Here is a 22417-nt window from a genome sequence, read left to right on the forward strand (position 1 = left end):
TTGGGCGCCCCGGAGCTGGATGCAGTACTCCAGGTGGGGTCTCACCAGAGCAGAGTAGAGGGGCAGAATCACCTCCCTCGACCTGCTGGCCAGGATTATGCCATGGATTCATATAAAAATTAATTCAAACTTTTATCTGGGGCAGCTTCAGACCTTTGTCACTACAGGATATTTTCTGATAATTCATAGAACTTGTGGTTTTTGAAAGCATATTAATAACCCATAAGAGGTCATTCAGATTTGGTTTGTTGCTCTTGCAGACCATTCTTTTAATTAACACATTTAAATGGCAATTCAAAAGGTTCATTTTGATTACAGAGGGTTTTATGTTACAGGCTCAGCTTTGTCTTAAATATTCAAACTTTTAATTGCCGCTTTGGAGAGGCTAAGTTAAATTCTCCTGAGGCTCATTAGTCAGTAATGGATTCTGCCCTTCTGTCATTAATGCAGATATTTAAAGGAATTTATAGCTATTGGAATGATTATTTTTTTTTTAATAGTCAGAACAAATTGTTTCCACTTAACGTGAGCGCTGGGCTTTGAAACTAAGCAGGAAATGTAATGAAGTGGCACATTTTTGCAAAGGGGCAGCACTGCCCGAGTATTTGACACAGAAGCCGCAATGGTGACTTGCTTCTCATTTGCAGGCGACCCAACTAACGCAACACGTTACTGAGGCCAGGCAAACGCAGGAGGTTGAGAAGTGGCGAAGACTGGCACAGCGGAAGAACCAAGAACTGGAGAAATTTCGAATGGAACTGGATTCAATACTAGATGTTTTACGTGAACTGCAGAAACAAGGGGTTGTTATTCCTGCACCTAATGCCAGTGGATTCAGCATGACAGACAGCTGTTGGGAGACATGATTAGGTAGGAGTTGATTAGAGAAGAATAATTTTAATATTCAAAGTTATGTAGAGAAAAATATTACTGAAAATCATTAACCTGACACTCATAAATTGAATTACATTTGGATCTTATTTGTAATCATCTTGCTTGTCCAAAGGTAGACTGGCATTGAGTGACACCCCACTCATACTGTATGATGTCTTACATTTTGTTAGTAATAAAGCTACATGCAATTTTAAAAATATTAGGAATACTGAGGTTATTCCATAAACTCAATTGTCATTGAAAACTTCCATTTGATGCTTTTTCAGATGCTGTAGAACATGCCTGAATATTTTTAACTCTTGTTTATAACTTGTCTTATAGCGATTCCTTTGTTGAACCATTTGAGGAATATGCTGTTTGGCTTGTATTTTTAGTATATAGAGTTATTATTTTTCATTTGGTAGGGCACGCAGATCCTCTTTTCCAACATTTTGCTTTTTCTTCACAACAGCCTCCAATTCATAAAAGCATTCCTTCCCTTCTCTTTAAGAGCCCTTTCCAGTTTGTGAATGATGGGCGGGCTGGAGCGGAGCAGGCTCTCTCTGGTGATGCTCAAATTCAAACTATTCTCTGTTCATCTTGCAGAGCTTTCCAACCGTGCTAGTCAGAACGATGGCAGGGTGGTCATGCTGAATTGTTATGGGGCAGATATGAAAAAAAGCCTGTAAAATAGAGTGTGAGGGTAGTTATTGGCACCCTTTTTAAAAGGGAAGGCTGTATTGAGTAAGATTTTTTACAAGGGGCTGTTCTGGATCTACCAGAGTACCATCTTCATAGATGTACACTTTATTCTGTAAAGATCAAGCAAACGTGAAGACAATGTACTACAGCTCAACTGCAGGGATACGCTGGTGGGCAAATACTAGAGTTGAAATACTGAACAAACTCGAAAAGGGGCCAGACAAAAAAAAAAAAAAAAGGAAAAAGTGATAATCTTCATGAGTGACAAAGGAGACTAGTGTGCTTAAACAGGAATAATGTACCACCCAAGTGCTGACCATGGACATAACGTTCTGCTGAGCTGACGGGCATCATAGCAGGTACCAAGCTGAATGTAGAGAAACCATTGCCTTCTCCCTCTCCATTACGCCCTGCTGGAGTTTATTCACCAAAGCGTAGAGCCTGTAAGAGACTAGGTAGCACAGGAGCAATTCCTCCTGCATCGCTAATGTGTAACTTAGTGTGCTAAGCTTTTGGTCCCTTGTTTCAAAAAAAGGGATGGACCAGCTGGAGGGAAAAGAACAGTCGGCAATCTGGAAGGGGTAGCCTTCGGAAACACTGAGCCCACAGGGGCTGCCCTGCTCCAGCGAGGAGCCTGGGGAGGGAAGGTGTGGATGGCTATTACAGTTGTCACATACGAAAAACCTGCTGCTAAAAGGATAGAAAAAGGAGCAGCAATACGGCAAATTAAGAGAAAAATCAAGATTAAGAGAGCTAGCTCTCTGGTGGCTGGAAGGACAGGTTTTCAAACAAATCAGTAAATTACTAGTGGGGAGCCTCAGCGCTGCACGTCCTTAAGAATTCCCCAGCGCGTACACTGAGGTGGTAGCTCAATCAGCTACGCTTACCTAGGGCAAAGCAAAGGTCAAGCTACAGCGTACTCATCACGTCCTCTCCTCCTGACCATTGTAATTTTGTACAATGCACGCTGTATTTGGTTGTACTGGTTGAAGCCAACGTTTAAGTCAAATGTGAAATAGTTCAGGTCTGTCTAAATGGAGTTATGCCTCATGTTTCTCTGGGGAGCAGCAGTAAACGTGCATTTTGGCTTACACAAGCATGTGACTGCGCAGAAAGAAGGAAACGGTGTAACAAATTATACCATATAGGCACAAACAGTAATCAACAGTGCAAGGTTTTTATTTTTTTTTTTTTGAGCACACACACACACAAAGTAAGAGAAAGCGTATACACATATACAGAGATATTAAAAAAAAAAAAGGGTTAGTTGGCAATTGATATAGTAATTGTGGTTGTTTCATATTCAGCTATTTTCAGTGTTTTCATTGTGGGTGTTTTGTCCCCAATAATGAAGTATTAGTCTGTATTCCTAAAAAGTGTAAATTCAATAATGCATTGTATATAAAATATCAGCTATGTGTAAATATGCTGTATTTTCTTGATTTGAGACTGTTTTGCAAATGAAAAATATAAAGTTCAATCATTTCAACTTACTATTTATTTCCTGTAACACTGTATTAAATTGTGTGATGTAAAGTGAGTTGTTTTTTTTTAAGTTAGAGCCACCCTTGTGTTCCCAGAGAGGCCAGGTCATGGGTGTAGGGATGCCAGGGCACTGCCTGGGACAGGAGAGCTTAGGGGAGGCATTTCTGCTCGCTGGAAACTCCCTCTCAAACATATAATTCTTAGGTCATCAAGAGGGGGTTGCAATTCAAACACCTTTTAAAATTCTTACATTCAGCTCTCAGCAAATGATGGTATCTTACAGAGTTTGAATAAGAGTCAAATTAAATTCTCCCTCTGAGTCTCTCTGACTGAGCGGGGACAGTATTATTTACCAAAAATGTAAGCCATAATATGGTTTATACTGCGTCCTCACATGCATTTATGTAGTTGTACATTCCCTGAAGCATGGTCTTTAGTTATTAGGCATTTACCACGAAGTAGGCACCCCGCACAGCACCAGACTCAATCTGGTCTTGAATGGCTGTAGGAATGGCGCTCTTTTTTGGAGAACTAAGGGCCAAGGTTTAACTTCCCTGATACAGTTGTTAGTTCTTGACTCCAGCTGTCAACACTGCAGAAAGGGGAAAATACCCTGAAACGGAGCAAAGGCTGATGAAACAGGTCATTAGCTTTTACTGTATTCCACTGAGGATTTCAGTGGGCTCTTTCAGAAAGAATTATATATACTCCTTGTGTATGTTTTTCCTTTTCTACAATATTATTTCATCACGCGTTTCCAGGAAACATTGTGGTGAACGGATTAGAAGATCATCATTTCTTTGATTGATTGCCTTATGTTTAGCTGGAATTCATTTGTTTACAGCAAAGCAGCTGGAGTATAATAATTTGAATTGTCATGTTTGAAGTTTTTAGGAAATCAAGTGAGCAGCTGGCTGACTCAGTGACCTAGATTAACAGAGAAGACTTTTGCTTCAAGAGAGGAAAACAGGGTCTGCAGAAGAATATCAGATCTCATCATGGCACTTGTGGCAGAGACATAAGCAGTGTGTTCTATTTAAATTTGAAATGTCAAAATTGTTCATGTAACAAATTAAATAAATTATCATGGATTAAGACTTTACTTGATAGTACATAATACATTTTGAAGTCTACCACTATATCCAGTATTCAACTGAGTCTGGAAAAAAAAAAAAAAAAAGAGAAGCGATCCATGTACTAGCACTAGCTGTGCAAATGCAACTCTGCAGGGAAGCGTGGCCCCGGCTCTTGACCAGAAAGTCCTCTTATAACTTTGAATCATAGCGTTTAGCCCCTCATACAGCTAACTACATATCTCATGTCCAAAAATAAGCAAGCCTAGCCCCTCCAACTCTTGCTCTTGTTGGAGAACATGCAGTACAAGGCTCTGTGTTATCCTTGCTGCTTGTCACTACCTGAGGCTACTTCGGAGTAAGTTCAGTCCGGCTCTGCAGTACCTCCAGTTGATTTATTTAGCTCTGTCATCTTTCACTGCCAGGAGGACAGGGCAGAGGAGGAAGGGAAAAAGCACAGTTGAACGTGCTTTTGTGAGACAAAGGAGTGTCCTCCCTTGTCAGGGGCTTGTGTGGGGTCTGGTGGGGTTCTTTTAATCAGTGGCAAAAAACATTACTATTAGCAGTATTCAAGATCTACAACTCAGGTGCATAAATACTAAATTGCATGACAAATACACATCACTTCACCTTTTAGCCCCAAGGGCGGTACCTCACTGGATTTTAGTGATTTTAGTTCACGGTTTTACCTTTCCTTTTCTTTAGGAGCAGGCATTTTCTGATTTTAGATTGTAGGGTTGTTTTGGGGTGTTTGTGTTGTTTTGTTTTTTTTTTTTTTAAAAAACAGGTACATAGCTAAAACTCATTTACACAGAATAGCATTTCACAAACATTCACCTTTGTAAACTGAAATACATAACTTGACCTTGTACATTCTTACAGAATATAATACATGTTTATGCAAAGAAATATGTCATTATCTTAGGCAAACTCTCCATGAAGTTAAATCTAGCACAGGTGATACATTTATAGTGAGTTTTCAGAAGAGGCTCTGAAACAGCCAAAGCAGTAAGAAAATTTGCAATAATTCCTTTTTCAAACACCATTCCAAGTATTTGTTTTGAAGGATTACGCTGGTCAAAACACTTTCTGTTCACTTCATAGTGACCCAACTCATGTTGGTTTTCTGGGAAAAGATGTAATTTTTTGAACACGTTATACAAAGCTGGTTAATTATACCAATCCCTTTTCTCCTGAGGCAAAACACTGTGCCTATTAGTTCTTAAAGCAGTTCTTTCTTTCTCCTTTTTAATATAACTGCTTTTGAGGACTGCAGAAAGTTTCTTTCTTTTCTTTGCCTTTGACTCTGCTCTAATGCAGAAGAAAAACCTGGATCAGACTGTACCGCTGCCACAGTGCTTCTGAAGTCACGTGCAAGCTGTGCAGCGGGGACTGCCAGGTTATTTTTCCGTAAAAAGCGGCATGAAAGACTTTAAAGATAGAAGGGAGATAAGATGGAAAAAGTAGGGCCATCAGGGAAGAACAGAAGCAGGAATGAAACACTTAAATACCTTTACAGGATTAATACATGCTTCAGAAGGACATTAAGAATACAATTCAAACGTGTTCTAAGCTAAGTTGGTATTATCCCTTGATCATTTTAGTAAATACCTTTCATCTAGGCGTCACCTGTCACCAGCATCCATACACATGAATACTTCTCCTTTCTCCACAAAATAGCCGTTACATACCTAAACAAAAGCCACAAAGATTTAAGGTGGCAGAAGAAGAGCTTAGGTTAGCCCACTGGGAATAACAAGCTTGTCTTTTTCTAAAGCCAGACCTGCATTATTTTGAAACCTAATTTTAAATGCTTTAAAAATAAGCTTCATTTCTTGATTGCAGAGGAGATAGGTTCTACACAGATTTTCCCCTCATTGAAGAGGCATTTCTGGTTTTAGGCATGGCAAAGGGAAAAAAAAATAAAATAGATCTAATATCACTGAAGGCAGCTCACTTATCCAGAAATAGGCTATAAAAGCCACATTGAGTAGAAATCCCAGAGCTTGTTAGCAAGAACAATATTGAGCTTCAGTTCAGACAAAGCTTAACCGTTAATTAGATAGCTAACAGTTGTTTGAGGTGCCTCAGCAGCAAGCAGTTGCCACACTCAGAAGGCAGATTTCCCAAATTTCTTTAATTGGGAAGAGAAAAAGGGAAGTCCACAGCTACAGCTTTCATACTCACTCGTGGTCAAGTACTAACTGTAAAAGGAGGCCTGTTCTGCACCTGAAGCAGCACACTGGAGACCTATGTTGCAACCCATGCAGCTACGCTCGTTTATAACAGGGCTCACTTCAGTCCTCTCGGGAACTATTTTTGACCACAGTCTGCTAGTTTTAAACAGTCTCTGCTTTGCTTTAAGTATAAGCCCATTACTTTAAACACTAGGAAGTAGCGCAAGAATCACATTTGAAAACAGGAATTTTAGGTGTAAGTGGTTTATAATAAGGGCACAGTAGGTAAAATCAAAAGAGGTTACCCCCACACACACACCGTGTATTCTTTAAATGCACAACCCATTTGCTATTTTTTCTATTTGTCAAGTGAAGGAAGAATTAATTCATCGTCATTTAAGTGTCTGAAGAATGTATCAGTAGGCCATTGCTACGTTTTCACTCTGACACAAAGGTGTTGTATACAAAGCAGGTTAGTTTCAAGAAAACCCAGTCAGGCACAGTATCTTGAATCCACTAGTTTCATTTCAGTTAAGAACACCCTGCAGAGCACTCTTACTCCAAATCCAGCAGAGGGTTTGAAGCTGGTTCCTCTGCATCCTATGTGCTTGCCCTAAAACCATTTGGCCATTAGTTACCCATGTCTTGAAGAAAGCTAAAACGTAACTTAAGTACTGGCCAAGGTTCAAAACCTTATTCCTTCCCTAAACAATACGCTTCATAGTTGAAATCACACCTATTCGGTCCCCTAACAAACCTCCCCCTGGCAGAACAGCTGTGGTTGCAACACCTTCTCAATTCAGTATGAGAAGATGGAGCAAGTGCAGCTCAGCTATGCCTTTGGAGCTGGTCCTCTCAACAAGTCGAGGCCTGCTAGCCCTTCATTGGCCCACTAGTCAAGAAAGCGCTGCTATAGAGCCAAAAAGCATAAGAAGCTTCAGCCTAGAAGCAAAGCATAACACCAGCTTAACATACCACTTCTATTTGCATATAACAACTCTATTGGCAAAAGAATAGTTTTTATCTGATTTCCTGTGATTTAGCTACTGAATCCTGCACTTCCCAAACTGGAAGTTCGCATCAGCAATTTAAAAAAAAAAAACAAAACACCAAAACAAAACAAAATCAAATTACTGTTTGTGTAGAATACTAATTGCAGATCATCACTGGGCAGCTGTCAGAATATCACTCTGAAGTACTGTAATTACAGGCACCAATTTGCTTTTACTCAGCAGCAGGTGGTGGTAGCATTTTGTAAACGCTGCAACCGAACAATTTAATATGAGAGAGGCAATTCCCTCTATAAGCTTTGTAAGTTGAGTTTAACCTGCACCGAGAAGCAGTTCGGAATCAGAAGCTGAAGTTAATGCCAAGCAGATATCCATTGTGCTGCCCAGTTTCAGGTGTCCTTTTTGGGAGTGGCAGAAGCTGCAGAACCTCCCCAGGGGCTGCCTCCTTGATTCTTTGCTTCAGTCTTAATTTGAGGTTTACGCTTTTCTTGGCCAAGGAGTTTTCACAAACCTCCCAATGCCACGCTCCGGCCTTCACCATCCCTGCAAATTGTTACGGTATCCTTCAGAAGCTGGACATAAGCAGTCATTTACAAAACAAAGAACAAAACAAAACAACAAAAAATTAAAAATCACGACGCAAACATAATGCTGGGCAAAAGGTTTAGACCACAGAAGGCATCAGAATAATGCATTCAGTGTTTTGTCTAAATCGAGTTCTGTCAGCACAGCCAGTCTTACAGACAATAAAAAGTGCAGGTCCGGAATACCTTCTGTCAAAATATCAGAAAGTCAAGAAAGGCTTTAAAGTGGACAATAACAGGAATGTTTACCTTAAAGTAAAAGACTTTTCAGTCAAGGATCCGATGGGAAGACTGCATGACCGATTTGCTTTCTAAAATGATTGGTGGCTCTGAGATGAGGAGATCATCCTCACCTAGTGAAGAGTTCTGCTCTGTGTTCACGAAGTTAGGAATGTTAAATTTTGTAAGACAATTTAGGTCCTCCTCAAACATTCCACTGCTCCTGGGAACTTCCTGGAAGTGGATATGACTCTCCAAACTGGGACCTTTCTGACTTTGTTTTGCTTTGTCCAAATGTTCCACTTCATTAATACAGAAATGGAAAAGTGACCGGGATTCTTCAGCTATTTGACGAGAAAAGACCCTCTCTGACTCTAGAGGTCTTCCAAAATCTGCCACAAAGCTATTCATGCAAAATCTTTTTTCAGAGGGTTCTGCATTGCTAAGGAGGAAAAAGAAAAATACAGTAAGCACAGAAGTAGAACTATTTGAGTTCTTAACAACAAATTGGGTTTCCGTAACCATTATTATCAGGAAGAAGGGAAACCCTACAGTTTATCTACAACAGAATTTGAAAGCCAGCACTATTTATTATTTTCTGCTGAAGCTATTTTAAGTCTTGATTTGTCACAATAATTTTCCATGAGAATAAGTTATCCATGCCAGCACTGTTAAACAGCACTTCTAGTAATCTAAATACTTTAATAATCAGCTCACGGAATGAGCTTAGACATACTCTTCAATATTTCCTCTTGATATCACGTAGTAAAAAGTAAAAATAAAAGTTTTATAGTGACCCAGAATGTTGAGGACATACAATACAGAATAATCCTGCGCTCACGAGCAGAGAACACGTGATCTAATACACTGATATTTTTGGATTCTGAAATTCACAAACATTACGTGTATTTTGGGGAGGATTTTTTTTTTTTTTAGATCTTGACTAGAAACTTGCATAGTCTTGTTCTCTTGCTTATTACAGCACACAAGTATACCTCAGCGTATTATCTTTTCAGAACACTCAAAACAAGAAAAGCAGCCTCAGAAATCCCAGTTTTACTGCAGGAAGGAGCAGAGCCACCTGGACAATCAAATCCCTTTCACAGTATTTGGGCCAACAGAATCCTCCGAATCCCAGAAGCTGCCAACAAGAGAGCAGGAAGGTGAATGCCCAATACCTTGAGCATTGCACATACTGAAAACGACTCCAAACAAGCAGTAGCTAATGAACTAACACAAGCTCCCTTTTCTGGCAGTCTTCCAGCCTGCGATGCTGGGATCCGGTCTGTTGGATTTAGTACTGAGCTCTGGACTCTGCCCGCGGGACTTGAGTACGCTGTCAGGGTACAGACCATTTTGCCCAGTATACCCTTCTAACAGGGGCATACTGGTTTGGTACTGACACTGGAGATTCCTCGATAGCTAAAACACCCCTTCTCTCAACACTCCCTCAAGCGACCGGGAATACTTGGCAAATCATGGAAAGGAATAAGTAGCCAGTCTTCCAAAATAGCAGGATTTGGCATCCCAAAGGGAACTTGGGGGATCTAAACAGATCCTTAGTACCAATCCAGAAGTTTTACCATGAACCTGAAAAACCTCCCTGACTAAGTTTTCAGCAAACACTGAATCTGTAGAAGGAGATTTTAGTTCAGTGGATCTGCATCTGGATTTCATCCCAGAATCTTAATTGAAACCAACCAATTTCTTAAAAAAAAAAATTCAGTCATTTCACCTTTACTGCAACTAACTGTACAACCTGTCTCAATAGCTGCATGACGCTTTGAGATTACATGGGCCAATATTTTGTACAGATAGGTTACATGAACACATGTAACAAATGCATTTTTAAGGACACTTTTAAATGCGGAAACAAACATAGCATACTATTTTCTCCCAAGTGATGAACGAGAATACTTTTCAGGCAAAAATTCAGGAAGATTGTCAACACAATTCTTTGTCACACAAGCTAATGTTCTACACATATTAACGTGCAAGCAAACAAAAGAATGGTGCAACAGGCACCATTTCCACAAGTAAATAAATTTCTACCTCTCCCCATCCGTATCCTGACCCATTTTTTCTGGTCCAAGAATGTACCCAATTCTGAACATCTTGTACAATTTTGAAAAGTACATGCTATCATACCCCTTTATATTGAACCAAGAAAAGCATACTACTAGAAAAATTGGAGTATTCTACTTTGGATCCATCCATCTGAACCCAGCTACACTTATCTCTCAAACTAATGGTACTTTAAAGAACAGCCAAATTGACTTACTGAAGTCAGACATGTCCATCAATCAGAATGGCTTTCTCCCAAGACCTAAGAACCCCATTAACATCTATTTCTAAAGGAGGGCTGTAAGACAGACGACTAATGAAACAATGAGTCATGAAGAATCCAGTCAGGTATAAAGACAGAAGATATAAACTAAAACCACAGTCTGCACTGGTTTTACAGGTAGGTGTTTGTGTTCTCCAGTTTTTCTATGCATTAAAAAAAAAAAGAGAGGAAACAATAGTATTCACTACCCTTAGCATATTCCAGTACCATACACATTGGGTTACCAAATCTCGAAAAAACAGTGCTCAAATTTGTTAAGGGTGCCAACTCAGCAGGAAAGCATTCAAGCACCCACTGCAAAGGAAGTTTAAAACAAATACAGAAAGGAATAACTGGACTCTCTTCAGCAACCGAAGAAAAAAAAAACAACAAACATATTAAGATTTAGACTGGAGTGGACTTCTGGAGGTCTCTCCCCTGATCACTGCAATGCCAACTCTTAATTCAGATCAAGTTATCTGGATGGGAAACTTGACCAAAAATGGAGCTTTCACAAACTCCCTAGGCAATGGGTTCCAAGAAAATTGATGGAGAAAGCAGAAACACAGTGGGAGATTCCAAGCAGCCCTCTGCTACCTAAAAGTACATTTTTACAAGTATACAAGCTTTTGACAAATATCCATATTACATTCTCTTTGTTATACATTTGACTTCATCACTTCTTCCCCTCTCATATTATTCATGTGGGAGCAGACTCAGATGCTTAGCTAAGAAACAAGATCTCCGGGGAAAAGAGGCAGCACACCATCACTTACAAAGACTTAAATAGATTTGGGAGCAAGGTCTGGCTACTTTATGACAGTCTGTAAGAGAGGCAAAAATACCAGCCATGAAATTCAGCAAGTCAGTTCTGGGAAGCTGAACTCTTCTGCCTTTCTTTCCTTCTCACAGAAACAAAAGCTTAGGAGCACAGAAGAGGCACACGATAGGCATATGCACTCCCTAGTACGGCCCTGCCTCTAGAGATGTGCTATTACACAAAGTTTCAGACCTACTCCACGTATGACTAAATAGCAAAGGGCCCTCAACAGACAGAAATAGGCAGGCTGCTTTAGGAAGTGATAAGCACTAACAATTTTCTTTCACAATCAGCTTCTCATAACTGCTACCTGCCTGCAAGCAATCTCACTCTCCAGAGAGGCTTTTTATTTCTACTTTATGGCATGCAAGCCTGAGAGGAGACGTGGGTTTAAACTTTCCCAGGGGAAGGGACACTGACAGCCTGCGTGCTGCGCAAATGCAGATAAACGGTTGATGCAAGGCATGGTCTGCACATACTGATCAGATGGAAAGAGCTGGGGACCTTGGTGTTAAACAAGTGTGGGCTGATCTGTATTTCAGCATCTACTAGAATTTCTCAGGAGAAACTAAGACACTCTGGGGAGCAACAACATTAAGGGAAGATTTTGTAAATACCACCAGTAGTAGTGTTGGTACTACTTTTGGACTTGAAGACACAAACACATAAAAACCCTCCAGACTTCAACTTCCTTAATTTAACATCTGCACTGCATTTTATTTGTATGTACTCCATCAATATTCACTCTGTTCCACTCCATCATAACATAAGCCTACCTAGAATGACCCCATTAATTTGCAGAGCAGCAATCTAAAGCCATCTTTTTTGGCAACCTACCCACCACCTTCCTTTAGCACGAAAATGCATACACGCGGCTATTCCCTTTTTACTGCCTTCCTACTATTTTCTAAATAGGGAACACATTAATAGCAATTCTACAGAACTGGTCTCCTAGAAGTGCTTGGAGCAAAGATTAATTGAAACAAGGATAGACAACACCCTTTCATAAATTTCATAAGAATGGAGTAGAACAAGATGGTGCCGAGCTACTGCAATGTGAGCACTGTCGCTGCTTGTTTGGGGGTTGCAAAAGAACAGACACACCACTTAGCAGACTGAATTTGTTAATCCAGTTTTCAGACTCACTCTTGATGTGGTGCTCCTGTCTTCGTCAGCAGGGTCAAGACAAAAAACATGAAGATGACAAAAACCGCAAGACCAACCCAAAATCCAATCACAATGGAATCTGGTGAAAAAAAGACAAACAAGATGATCAGTATTTCACCTGCACTTGCAAAAAGTTCCCTTCCACATATAGCATGGCTACAAATCCCCAAGACTTTGCATCTTATTCCTGGATCACGGAGAAGAAGAACAATCAGATTTATTGTTATTTTTATACAGAAAGCTGCCATTGAAGCTCTCATTTCCAGCCTGAATTTTACTGGTGTCTGGACAAACCAGAAGATGAAAGAGGGAAGACACTCAATTGTCTTGGTTAGTAAAATGAGAGCAGCTCCCTTTGTGATGTCCTGCCCACATTCAAGCATCAGTTGGAAACAACTTCAGTGCTAGAACTCAGAAAAGAGGATTACTTGATTTTCAGCAATAACCCCTATCCCTGCAGAACTGTACTGCTATTTTAAACAATTTCTGACCAAGACCATTAGGTTTCTATATTTTGATGGATTTCTTTGACACAATAGGTTTAGGAAGACCTAGCTTTCTTTCAATGGTAAAATAGAGAGTTCTGAAAGAAATGGAACATCAAATAGTTTTATCTGTGATCTCAACAAATATCAATAACTAACATATACAATACATTTTTGAATACTTTTTGATTTGGGTTTCCAACTTGCATACAAAAAACTCAGAGGAACCAAATGCATTTGGAAAAAAGAAGTCAAACCACCAGTTAATTAAAAGGAAACTACCAATGCAATAGCCAAATATAGAAGCACATTAATATACAAACATGCAAGAAGTCTTGGTCAACGCAGGTATCTGATCTACCTTTAACCCCTCATTACACATCTACTACTGAAACTCAAAGATCCTTGCTAGCTGTAAAGCTATGTGATGATCCATCTGACCCGCTGCAGCAGGAACAGCACAGAGCTTTAGCCACTATTTTCAATCTCCTACAGGACTACCTAAAGACACCAGAAAACTAGGAATCAGCTATCCTGCCTGGTGCTTGACCCCAACAGTTAATCACACTCCCACTGTGAAATATCTTTCGCGTTAAAAGGCAGATCTGGAAACTGGAAATCAATTCAAACCATTTGCTCTTTCTCTGTGAAGTCAAAGGGCCTGCTGCAACTTGAGATTTTCTTCCTGTGAAAATACTTTATCACAATCAAGTCACTCCTTAATCCCTTTTTCTGGTAAGCTAAGGAGGTTAAATTTCAAGGCTCTCACTGCAATGTTTATTCCATCTCTCCTCTGCCACATCTTCCCCTCTCAACACCTTTGTAAAGTAACTAGAGGGTGGTTCAAGAATAGGTTTCCAGAGGGATGAGGGAGGGGGGAGAGAGAGTTTGTAATACTCCTTTTTGCTTCAAGCATACGAGTTTATTTCTGTAATTCCACGCATTACGAGCCCTATATTATTTTCAGAATCATTCTAGAAATATAGCCAGTATTTAGTGGTTCAAGATGCATCTTGTGTTTGGCCTTACAAATACACAACAGCTCGTGATTTATCTGCCATCCTACTGGACTTTGTAGTACCTGAAAAATTCATCTAAAAACAGATACTCCCATTAAAAAATTTACCACTTAACTATTTATAGCTACTATTTCCTAACAGTTATTCAAACATGCTTCAGTGATATGCAACTGCATGGATAACCGGAATGTAAAGTCTTATCAAGATGTCTAAAAAAAAAATATGCACACAGGTTTCCTCTGTTCCAAAGGTACAAAAAAAGGTTTTTGGTTATATCTCTGCTAGTTAGGTTATCTCCTGGCTATCTTTGTCCATTTACTTTCTGAAGTTTTAATATACACAACATCAGGTGTCTACTTTTCTGGATTCTCTGATTTCTAGTTCCTGCCCTCATCACTTCTCCTCAGGCAGAACATACTTTTTGCTTGTAAAACAGCTTTTTCCTTTTTTTTTTTTTGCAGCCATATACCTGAAAAGTCACTGTGGCATTTGAAGATATCATCTTCTCCCAACCTGTGCTTTTTTTCCTTTCCTTTTTTTTTTTTTTTTAAGAAATGTATTTCTATGTATTAGATTGTTTTGTCAATATATTTCTTCACAGGTAACTTTGCATAAGTTTTACTTTGCTCTCAGAAAATAGGCTTCTGAATTCCTTTGTATATAGATTAAATTATTAGGAACTTCCACTTGCCTACAATTAATTAAATTAACATTGTCCTGAAAGTGGCCTCCAACTTTCCCTTGTGGAATTCATCTTACCTATGGTTCAAAACAGTGCCCTTATGCTGGGTGAAATATTTTGTGTATCATAAATTAATTTAAAAAATAAAAAAAAAAAATCACACACCTCTAATTTTACAGAGGATCAGCGATATTTTACAGCTGGCCAACTGTCACTGCCAGCCTGCACCACTGAAACTGGAGCCTGCTCCCCCTTCAACATAAGCTACAGGCATTCATTAACACCCCAGTTTTGACATCTTCCTTTCTTTTAGACTCTTTTCTGGACTTTGGTAGCATTCACATTCATGTATCTAACAGCATTCAAAGACCATCCCACCATAACAGCGCTTGCTGCTCTCCGAGCAGCACACAAACAAGTGCCCTACTCAGCCACTTCCAAATTTTCAGTACTCGGACCTAAACGGAGTGGCACCACCGACATTTTCTCCTCCCACCACACACCTCCCCGCCAACTGGTCAGGCCATTTATCCCTTTGGCTTCATTAGAGCTCACAGTACAACTGTGCAACATGCAGCTGAGCCAACAGCACCATTTTAACTCTACACTTTAAGCCAGATCACTGAAGCAGCCTCTCTCATTGCTTCCACCTCAGTTTATATGACTGATTTGAATTCTGCTGCTACTACAAAAGTTACAATAGCACACCTAAAGGAGTATTTCCAAGTGGTAATATGTCTACAAAGCCCCAACCTCACTGTTTGTGACATCTGCCTCTACAAAATTTATCTTTGTTAGCAGGGGTTAAAATAAGCCTACTTCCAGCTGTGCCAAAGGCTAGAAGATTTAAGATTTTTTACATGGCAAAAAAGAAAAAAAGTCAGTAAGTCAAAAAAATGAAGATTTGTTAATATTCAGTGTCTCCCTCCTAATACAACCCCAGTGTAATCTCTTCTCCTTCCTCCCCAGGTTAGGATTTCAGTGAAGTTAAATGTCTGACCACATTGCCTCCACATTCCTCAGTGTCAACTCAAACGGAAACAGATAGAACAAGAAAAATATCAAGAACATACCATGTCAAGAAATATCATGACATCCACAACATAGACTATTCCTTGACCAGATTAAACTCAGCCCTCTGAGAATGCATGCTGTAACACTAAAGTAAACAGAGCCAACTTCAATCTATCACTTAAAAAAACAAACCCAAAACAGCAACTGGAAAAAAAAAAAGCACAGAAGGGACTACCCAGGTCACTGATTCAATACTACTCTTAATCTCTCGTTCATAAGTACATCAAGCTCCACCGGAAAAGCAGCTGTTTCTTCTGTCCCATTCTATTAGTTGTCCAGAGTCCTCCTGCTCAACAAACAGCACACAGTCAGACAGCAAAGCTGAGCTGCCACGCTCAGCACGGCAATCCAAGATCCGTTTTGACACTATACCTTCCGCAGTCCTGAGGTAACTATCATTTATATTTTTTCCTCATCACGCTCTTTGACACACTGAGCTAAAAAGAAGGCATGTACATAACACCGCAGCTAATCTTCGTAATCAGTAATCTTTGTAATCAGGTTTGGCCTCTGATTAAGTGGAAGAATGGAATATAAAGTAGAAACATAATAAAAGCTAACCTACATTTTTGAAGTACCTAACATTTGTAAAAATACAGACAGTAATCAGCAGACTGGGGGGGGGGGAGGGGGGGGAAGGTAAAGTACAATTCAGGCTAAAAAGCAACTTCAGCTCTAGTTCTTTTAAAAATATTAAGAACTTCAACAAGTTTCTTCTGACCCTTCCAGTTGCCCCAAAACCTCCTGACTATGCAGAGCCAAGGGCGATCAGCCTTTCTGGGCTATTGATTGCCACTGCAAGCACTCCTCTTTCCTAGTCTGAATCCTCATCCTGATGAATGAGGCAGAAAGTAGGTATCCCACCCTGGACCAGTGCTCTAGCACTGGATGGAAACCCTTCCCCAAGACTTCGAAGACTGGTGCTCAAACCCTCTCGCAGTGTATCCTGCTCACAAACAAAGAAATGAAATTATTTGCTTCTCTTTGGCAAAACACTTACAAAACACATGCAGTAATCTGAGCTAGTCTCTGTTACTTTTTTTTTTTTTACCCACACCTATCTTCTCCCCCGCGCCTCGAAAAAAAAAGAAATTTCATAGAAGTCAAAAACATTGCCTAGACTTTAGGTAAGTGTTGGTCCAGCCATACTAGCTTGTCCTAGCTAAACTTCCTCTCAATTCCTACACATAGTTTTCATCTCCCTGGTCCCTGTTCTCCACTTGTCACTTCAACTGTAAGACAGCTCCAGTATTAGCAGAGTGCTCAATTTAGCACACTCCTCCTATGAAGTCCCAATGATAGATATTTCTTCAGAAAGAGAAATTTATTTTTTTGTTTTAAATCTTTCATAGAAAATAAATTTAAGGCTATAAAGAAAAACCAAAAGCAGTAAGGCTGCCCACCGCTGCCTTTTTAGCATTAACAGGAAAAGCAGGGCAAAACAGATCATATACCAAGTAGTCTCCAGAAGCAGCAGTAGCTGTATTTGCTGTTATGAAGTCTTCCTGATCCTCTGATATTCCTCAGTATTGACAAATTTCTACCACAGACAATAAATCCGTGGTCCTCTCATGCACAAGAAGAGTAGTCAACAAAGAGACACAGAATCATAAACTATTATAACAATCTAATAAACAGAGTAATAACTCTAATTGCTGAGAATCAAAAAAAAATAGAAGATATATTTTTGTATAATAATCAGTAACAAATGAAGAATAGGAACATAAAGATGGGCAAGCTCAGCTGCCATGAAATGTATCTCTACTAAACTTACACTTATGAGCCTTCAGGCCTTCAAACGACACTGGTCCATACTCATAGTACTCATACTCCCAGGTGTAATCAGAGTTAGACAAGGCCTGCTGGGAGGTTCTGTTAGAAATCAGCCTCAGGGCAGACATCTTGCACCTAAATAAATATATACCTGTGGATAAAAAAATGTGTTAATAAAGACTACACACTTATAGCGCATCTTTTGATTTTATACAGAATCCTTTCTTATTTATGGGATCTCTTCCTCGCCACTGTTCCCAAGAGCAACTCACACTTAAAAGGCTCTCCCGTTCCTTTAAAATCCAGTATCATTGCCCCATCAGACAAAGCCATCACATTCCCTCCCATTCCTTCCCCAGTCTTTGCTGGCCAACTACTAGTCAACACCAAGCTTCTCTTCAATGGAAAGAAGAGAATCTACGTTCACTTCCACACAGATGTCTGTAAATATACAAAGGCATCAAACACAGGTTCCTCAGATTGAATATAGCTTTTATAGCTCAAAAATAGTAAATACCAAAGATCACCAGGCTCAGCGGCTTAGGGTAAATGCTGCCATGAAAATCTGGATGGAGAAATGGCTGGACCACCAGGCTTAAAGGGTTATATCATCCATCCAAAGTCCAACTTGCAGCTGGTTACCAGCAGTACCCCTTAGACTGACATTGGGGTAATAGTGTTTAACATTTTCCTTAAAGAGCTGGAGAGTGAAATGGAGTGCACTTGTAGCAAATTCATGGATTATAGGGGGACAGTCAAGAGGCTGGAGGACAGCAGCTACTCAGAGGGACCTGGACAAGCTGGAGAAAGGGACTGACAGGAACCTCGTGAGGATCACCAATGCAAATGCAAAGTCCTGCATCTGGGAGAGAATAATCCCATGCAGTAGTACAGGCTGGGGGTTTACTGCCAGAGAGCTGCTCTACAGAGAAGGACCTGTGATGGACAAGAAGCTGAACACAAGTCAACAATATGCCTTGTGGCAAAGAAAGCCAAGTGTGTACTGGGCTGAATTAATGAAAGCACAGCCAGCAGGTCAAGAGAAGTGTTTCTTCTCTACTCACCGCTGGTAAGACTGTATCTGGGATACCGTATCTGGCTTTGGGATCCCCAATAACAAAAGACACAGACATGCTGGGGCAGGTCCAGTGGAAGGCCACCAAGACGGTCAGGGAGCTGAAGCACAGGATGCACAAGAGCCTAAAGGAACTGGGTTTGTTTAGCCTGGAGAAGAGAAGGCTCCTGGGAGACCTTAGCGCTGTCTACAGTTACAATTATAGTCAGAGGGTGCAGAGATGATGGAGCCAGACTCTTCTCAGAGGTGCAGAGTAAGAGGACAAGAAGCAATGGACACAAACTGGGAAATGGAAAATTTAAATTAGATACAAGGAAAAAGTTTACCTCATCTAGTTGAAAATGCTTTGAGCAGGAGGCTGGACCAGATGACCACCAGAGGTCCCTTCCAACCTAAATTTCTCTGTGCTAATAAACAGCTTCAATATGCCACTACGGAAGGAAAATAAAGCAGGAGTGATTTTCCCCACAGATTAACAAAACTGCAATGCAACATTAAGCATCATTACATTGTCGTGATAGATATTTCTGTCACAACACTGCACTAGAGACTTGCATTTTGCAGAGTAATTTTTTCAGAATATTAAGACAGTTTTATGTATGCCAAAAGAGAGCACAGCTTTGTGAAAAAGATCTGCTGCAGCATCTAGAGTCAGTACTTCCAACTTGAAACATATTACAAAATACTTTCTGTAAAAGCAAATTGAGCTGTGGGTAATTTTGCATTCAATAAAAACCCAGCAGGATGAAGACTTCATGCAGTTTATAAGACTATTGCAATTAGTTTTTCTGTGGACAATGAAACTTACCAGATCACAAAGTCAAATCCAGATAAAATTTCTTTAAAAGAAGGGCCTTAAATAGCCATGTCACTCAAAATAACTGAACCTTCAGTCCTTTCTAAGGATAATTAGATTGACTAAGGCTGTGCAAGTAAAGAGGAGGGCCATACACAAAGAACAGGAATCAGACACAAAATGAAGAACACAAATTCACCCAGGGAATATAAACAGCTTTTCAAATTTATATAAAAAAAAAAGTCTTTCTGCACCTATTTTCCTGTGAGTAAACACTGGCAGGAATGTCTCAAAATAAATAATTTCAAATAATTTCAAATAAACAGTGAAGTATATGCCTGAAAAAGTAAACTTCACACCCAGTCACAACGTCCGGAACCCTGAACGCATACCAAAACTTGACTAGCAAGTGATAAATCCTTTAAAACAAGAAATGGATCTATTTATCAACTGAAACCCACTTAGTTTTCACAATGATCAATTTGCCAACAGGAAGGGGGCAGGGGACACTAAGACTTTGCTCCTCCCAAAGAAGAGCAAAGCAGGGTGAGCTGGCATGCTATCAGCCTGTCATGTGCATCTGCCAGGCTGCAGCAGGTCATGGAGGGACTGCGGGTGCCAGATAAGGGCTTCTAGGAAGGAATTCCCCCATGAGATGCACTCAAAGGGTTCTTTCTGCCAGGAGTGGACAGCAGTGATTCGTCCAACAACTCTGAGGCATGACAGCAAGCTCATCTAATTGACCTTGCTGAGGGTTTTTTTGAGGGGGACACAGGAGTTAAGGCAAACATGAAAGCCCCTCTGTTGACTTTGATGTGTATGGATGCAGAAAGCCTTTCCTCACCCTGGCTTATTTCTTTCAGGAGAAAGTGAGCAACAAAAAGCTTCACTTTGATCACTCAAGAAACCCCAAAGCAGGGCTGTGTTCAGCACTGCCAGCCAGGAGATACAGGGAGGTCAGTCTCCTGGAAACTAAAAAGGGCAAGTGCTCGTGGCCTTCTTCTGGACCATTGGGTTGGTTTCTGCAGATAAAGGACGTCAACAGGTACCCAGACTCTCCCCATGGAGACACAACGACAACTCCTGGACTTGAATTATACCTTCATGAGAACTCATTTGTAAACTCTGAGAAAGTTTGTAAGGTCACAGCTTGCTTGCCAGTGGCACCTCAGCAAGTCAGTTTGACGTCTGGGCTACATTTGCACAAAATCCACATCTTTCACATGCAGCAGTGGGGCATCAAACACTGCTGCAGTTAGACTATTTGCTTCAATGTGGACAGCATCAGCACATTGCACAATTGCTTACAACTTCTTACCTTTCAAACTGAGTCACTGTAAAGGCAAAACTGGGCACATACCATATCTGAGGCACACCTTCACAGTTTACACCACCACTAGGGCCACAAAGACAAATCTGGTTTTGTGTACATCTGGAACCAGTCTTGTATGTAACCAGCAACAACCGCCTACAAACCTGACCTGCATGCACAAGAATAAATCCATGTGGACTGGTCAATGTACTGTTCATTTCTGGAGCAAGAGAAAGTACCAATATGGCAGACACAAGCAACTTAGTAAATTTTCAGTCAAAAACTACATTTGTTTTCCACATACTTCCATTCTTCTTACTGACATCTAAGTCAGTAGGGTCTAAGCACTTTACAGTCTTCATAGAGTAAACAAACAAACTGTTGGCCCCTTGCAAACTGTGAAGATCCCAAAAGCCAGACAGGGAAAAAAAAGTAGTAACATTTCAAGATGTGAGAAGTCCTAGCCTGAGAAAGGTTAGCACTACACCCTAATGCATGAGCTCCATCAGCTAGGCAGGGCAATTAACCTAGAAGTTGTTAGCTATGAGAAATTAACAACTCGGGCTGTTCTCATACTCCATAAGTCCCCATACCAGCAACAATATTCTGCATGGGGGAAGAAGGGAATTACCCACCATGACCACACTCCTTTTTACGCCACCCCAAGGATTAAGAGGTGAGATCAGAGGGAAAGAAGTCAACGACGAAAGCAAGCACAAACTTATTTACTCTGCACTGCATGAGCTGAAAGTGCAGCTCATCTTTTCTCCAACGCTACTACATGGCTACTGCTTCAAAAAACCTCTACCACTACCAACCACTAATGAGAAAGGAGTCTGCAGGAAATACTTAACCAAATGTTCCTTGCTTCTTAACGATTCCCAAGATTTTAGATGTGCAGGATTTGAGATCAAACTTGTGGTCTTTTCAGGGAAATATCCAGTCTTCCTGCCTGCAATAAAACAGAGGAAAGCAAGCTATACTAAACAAGTGAAATTTAGCAAGAAAAACAGAAAGATAACTGAAAACTGACTGTACAATTGAAAAAAAAAACCAAAAACAATCATACATACTAACTGTGAGTGCATAACACCTGGGACTTCTCTTGGAGAGAAAAGGAAGTACTACTGTTAACATTGGTTATGTTTGTGACTGATGCATCATATGCATAAGCCATTGCACTAAAATAGCAAGGATGACGCTGGATCATCGCAAAAGGACTTTATAACAATGGTAAGAAAAAATGCTGGTTTAGCCACTGCTTATTCTGGAAACTAAGGATGAGAAATGACAAAGTTGCAGACATCTGTGCCTCATACCACCGTATTACACATCATATAACATACATTTTGTTATCTTTATAACTGCAATGTAAACTAGACTCCAACAATAAACTGCTTATATACCAGCGATATAAATTCTCATGAAAATGTCTTATTTTCCATGTATTAATGCTTAATGTCTTGCCTTGCATGTGCTGCAGTGTAAAAGGAGGTCTCCACACCATTATATACAATTTGCATGCTAACTGTATAGCTACTCTTTGTACTTAATGTAAAAGTGATGACTTTACAGTAGAATTTAACAAATAAAAGATAAAATGGTTTGCCAAGTATTTTCCCATGAGATAATAATGATATAGGCAAGCACTAATGCCCGCCTAATAGTTCAACTCAGTAGGGGCCACCTGGAAGTTAAGCAGAAACTAATATGAAATCATACTGTACTACGAGTTCACAGACAACTACAAGGATTTGAAAATAGA

At 40.1% G+C, this 22417-nt stretch overlaps 2 protein-coding genes across 6 annotated transcripts in view; one reads left to right on the top strand and one right to left on the bottom strand.

Annotated features, from left to right (window-relative positions):
• Positions 1–4278, top strand: part of CEP162 (centrosomal protein 162) — a 52442-nt gene extending 48164 nt beyond the window's left edge. For 2 of the 3 annotated variants that reach the window (XM_074581245.1, XM_074581247.1), the window contains exon 28: positions 648–3056. In XM_074581245.1, coding sequence (XP_074437346.1) covers positions 648–866 — 219 coding nt within the window. In that variant the 3' untranslated portion in view covers positions 867–3056. Of the gene's footprint in view, positions 1–647; positions 3057–3947 lie in introns of those variants that run through there. The other variant, XM_074581246.1, reaches the window with a different exon arrangement.
• Positions 4279–4691: 413 nt separating this feature from the next.
• MRAP2 (melanocortin 2 receptor accessory protein 2) lies at positions 4692–20767 on the bottom strand. Of its 3 annotated transcripts, none has more exons than XM_074581249.1 (6): positions 20659–20767; positions 18871–18975; positions 17471–17620; positions 12416–12515; positions 8154–8565; positions 4692–7863 (listed from the first exon to the last, which is right to left on the bottom strand). In XM_074581249.1, exons 3-5 carry the CDS (start codon positions 17595–17597, stop codon positions 8172–8174), a joined length of 621 nt encoding a protein of 206 aa, XP_074437350.1. In that variant the 5' UTR covers positions 17598–17620; positions 18871–18975; positions 20659–20767; the 3' UTR covers positions 4692–7863; positions 8154–8171. The 3 variants fall into 3 exon arrangements, with proteins under 3 accessions (XP_074437350.1, XP_074437351.1, XP_074437349.1); XM_074581250.1 differs by having other exon boundaries at positions 4692–7892; XM_074581248.1 differs by having other exon boundaries at positions 4692–8565.
• Between the last annotated feature and the right edge of the window lie 1650 nt (positions 20768–22417).

Source organism: Larus michahellis, chromosome 3 (assembly GCF_964199755.1).
Source record: "Larus michahellis chromosome 3, bLarMic1.1, whole genome shotgun sequence".
Lineage (NCBI taxonomy): Eukaryota > Metazoa > Chordata > Aves > Charadriiformes > Laridae > Larus > Larus michahellis.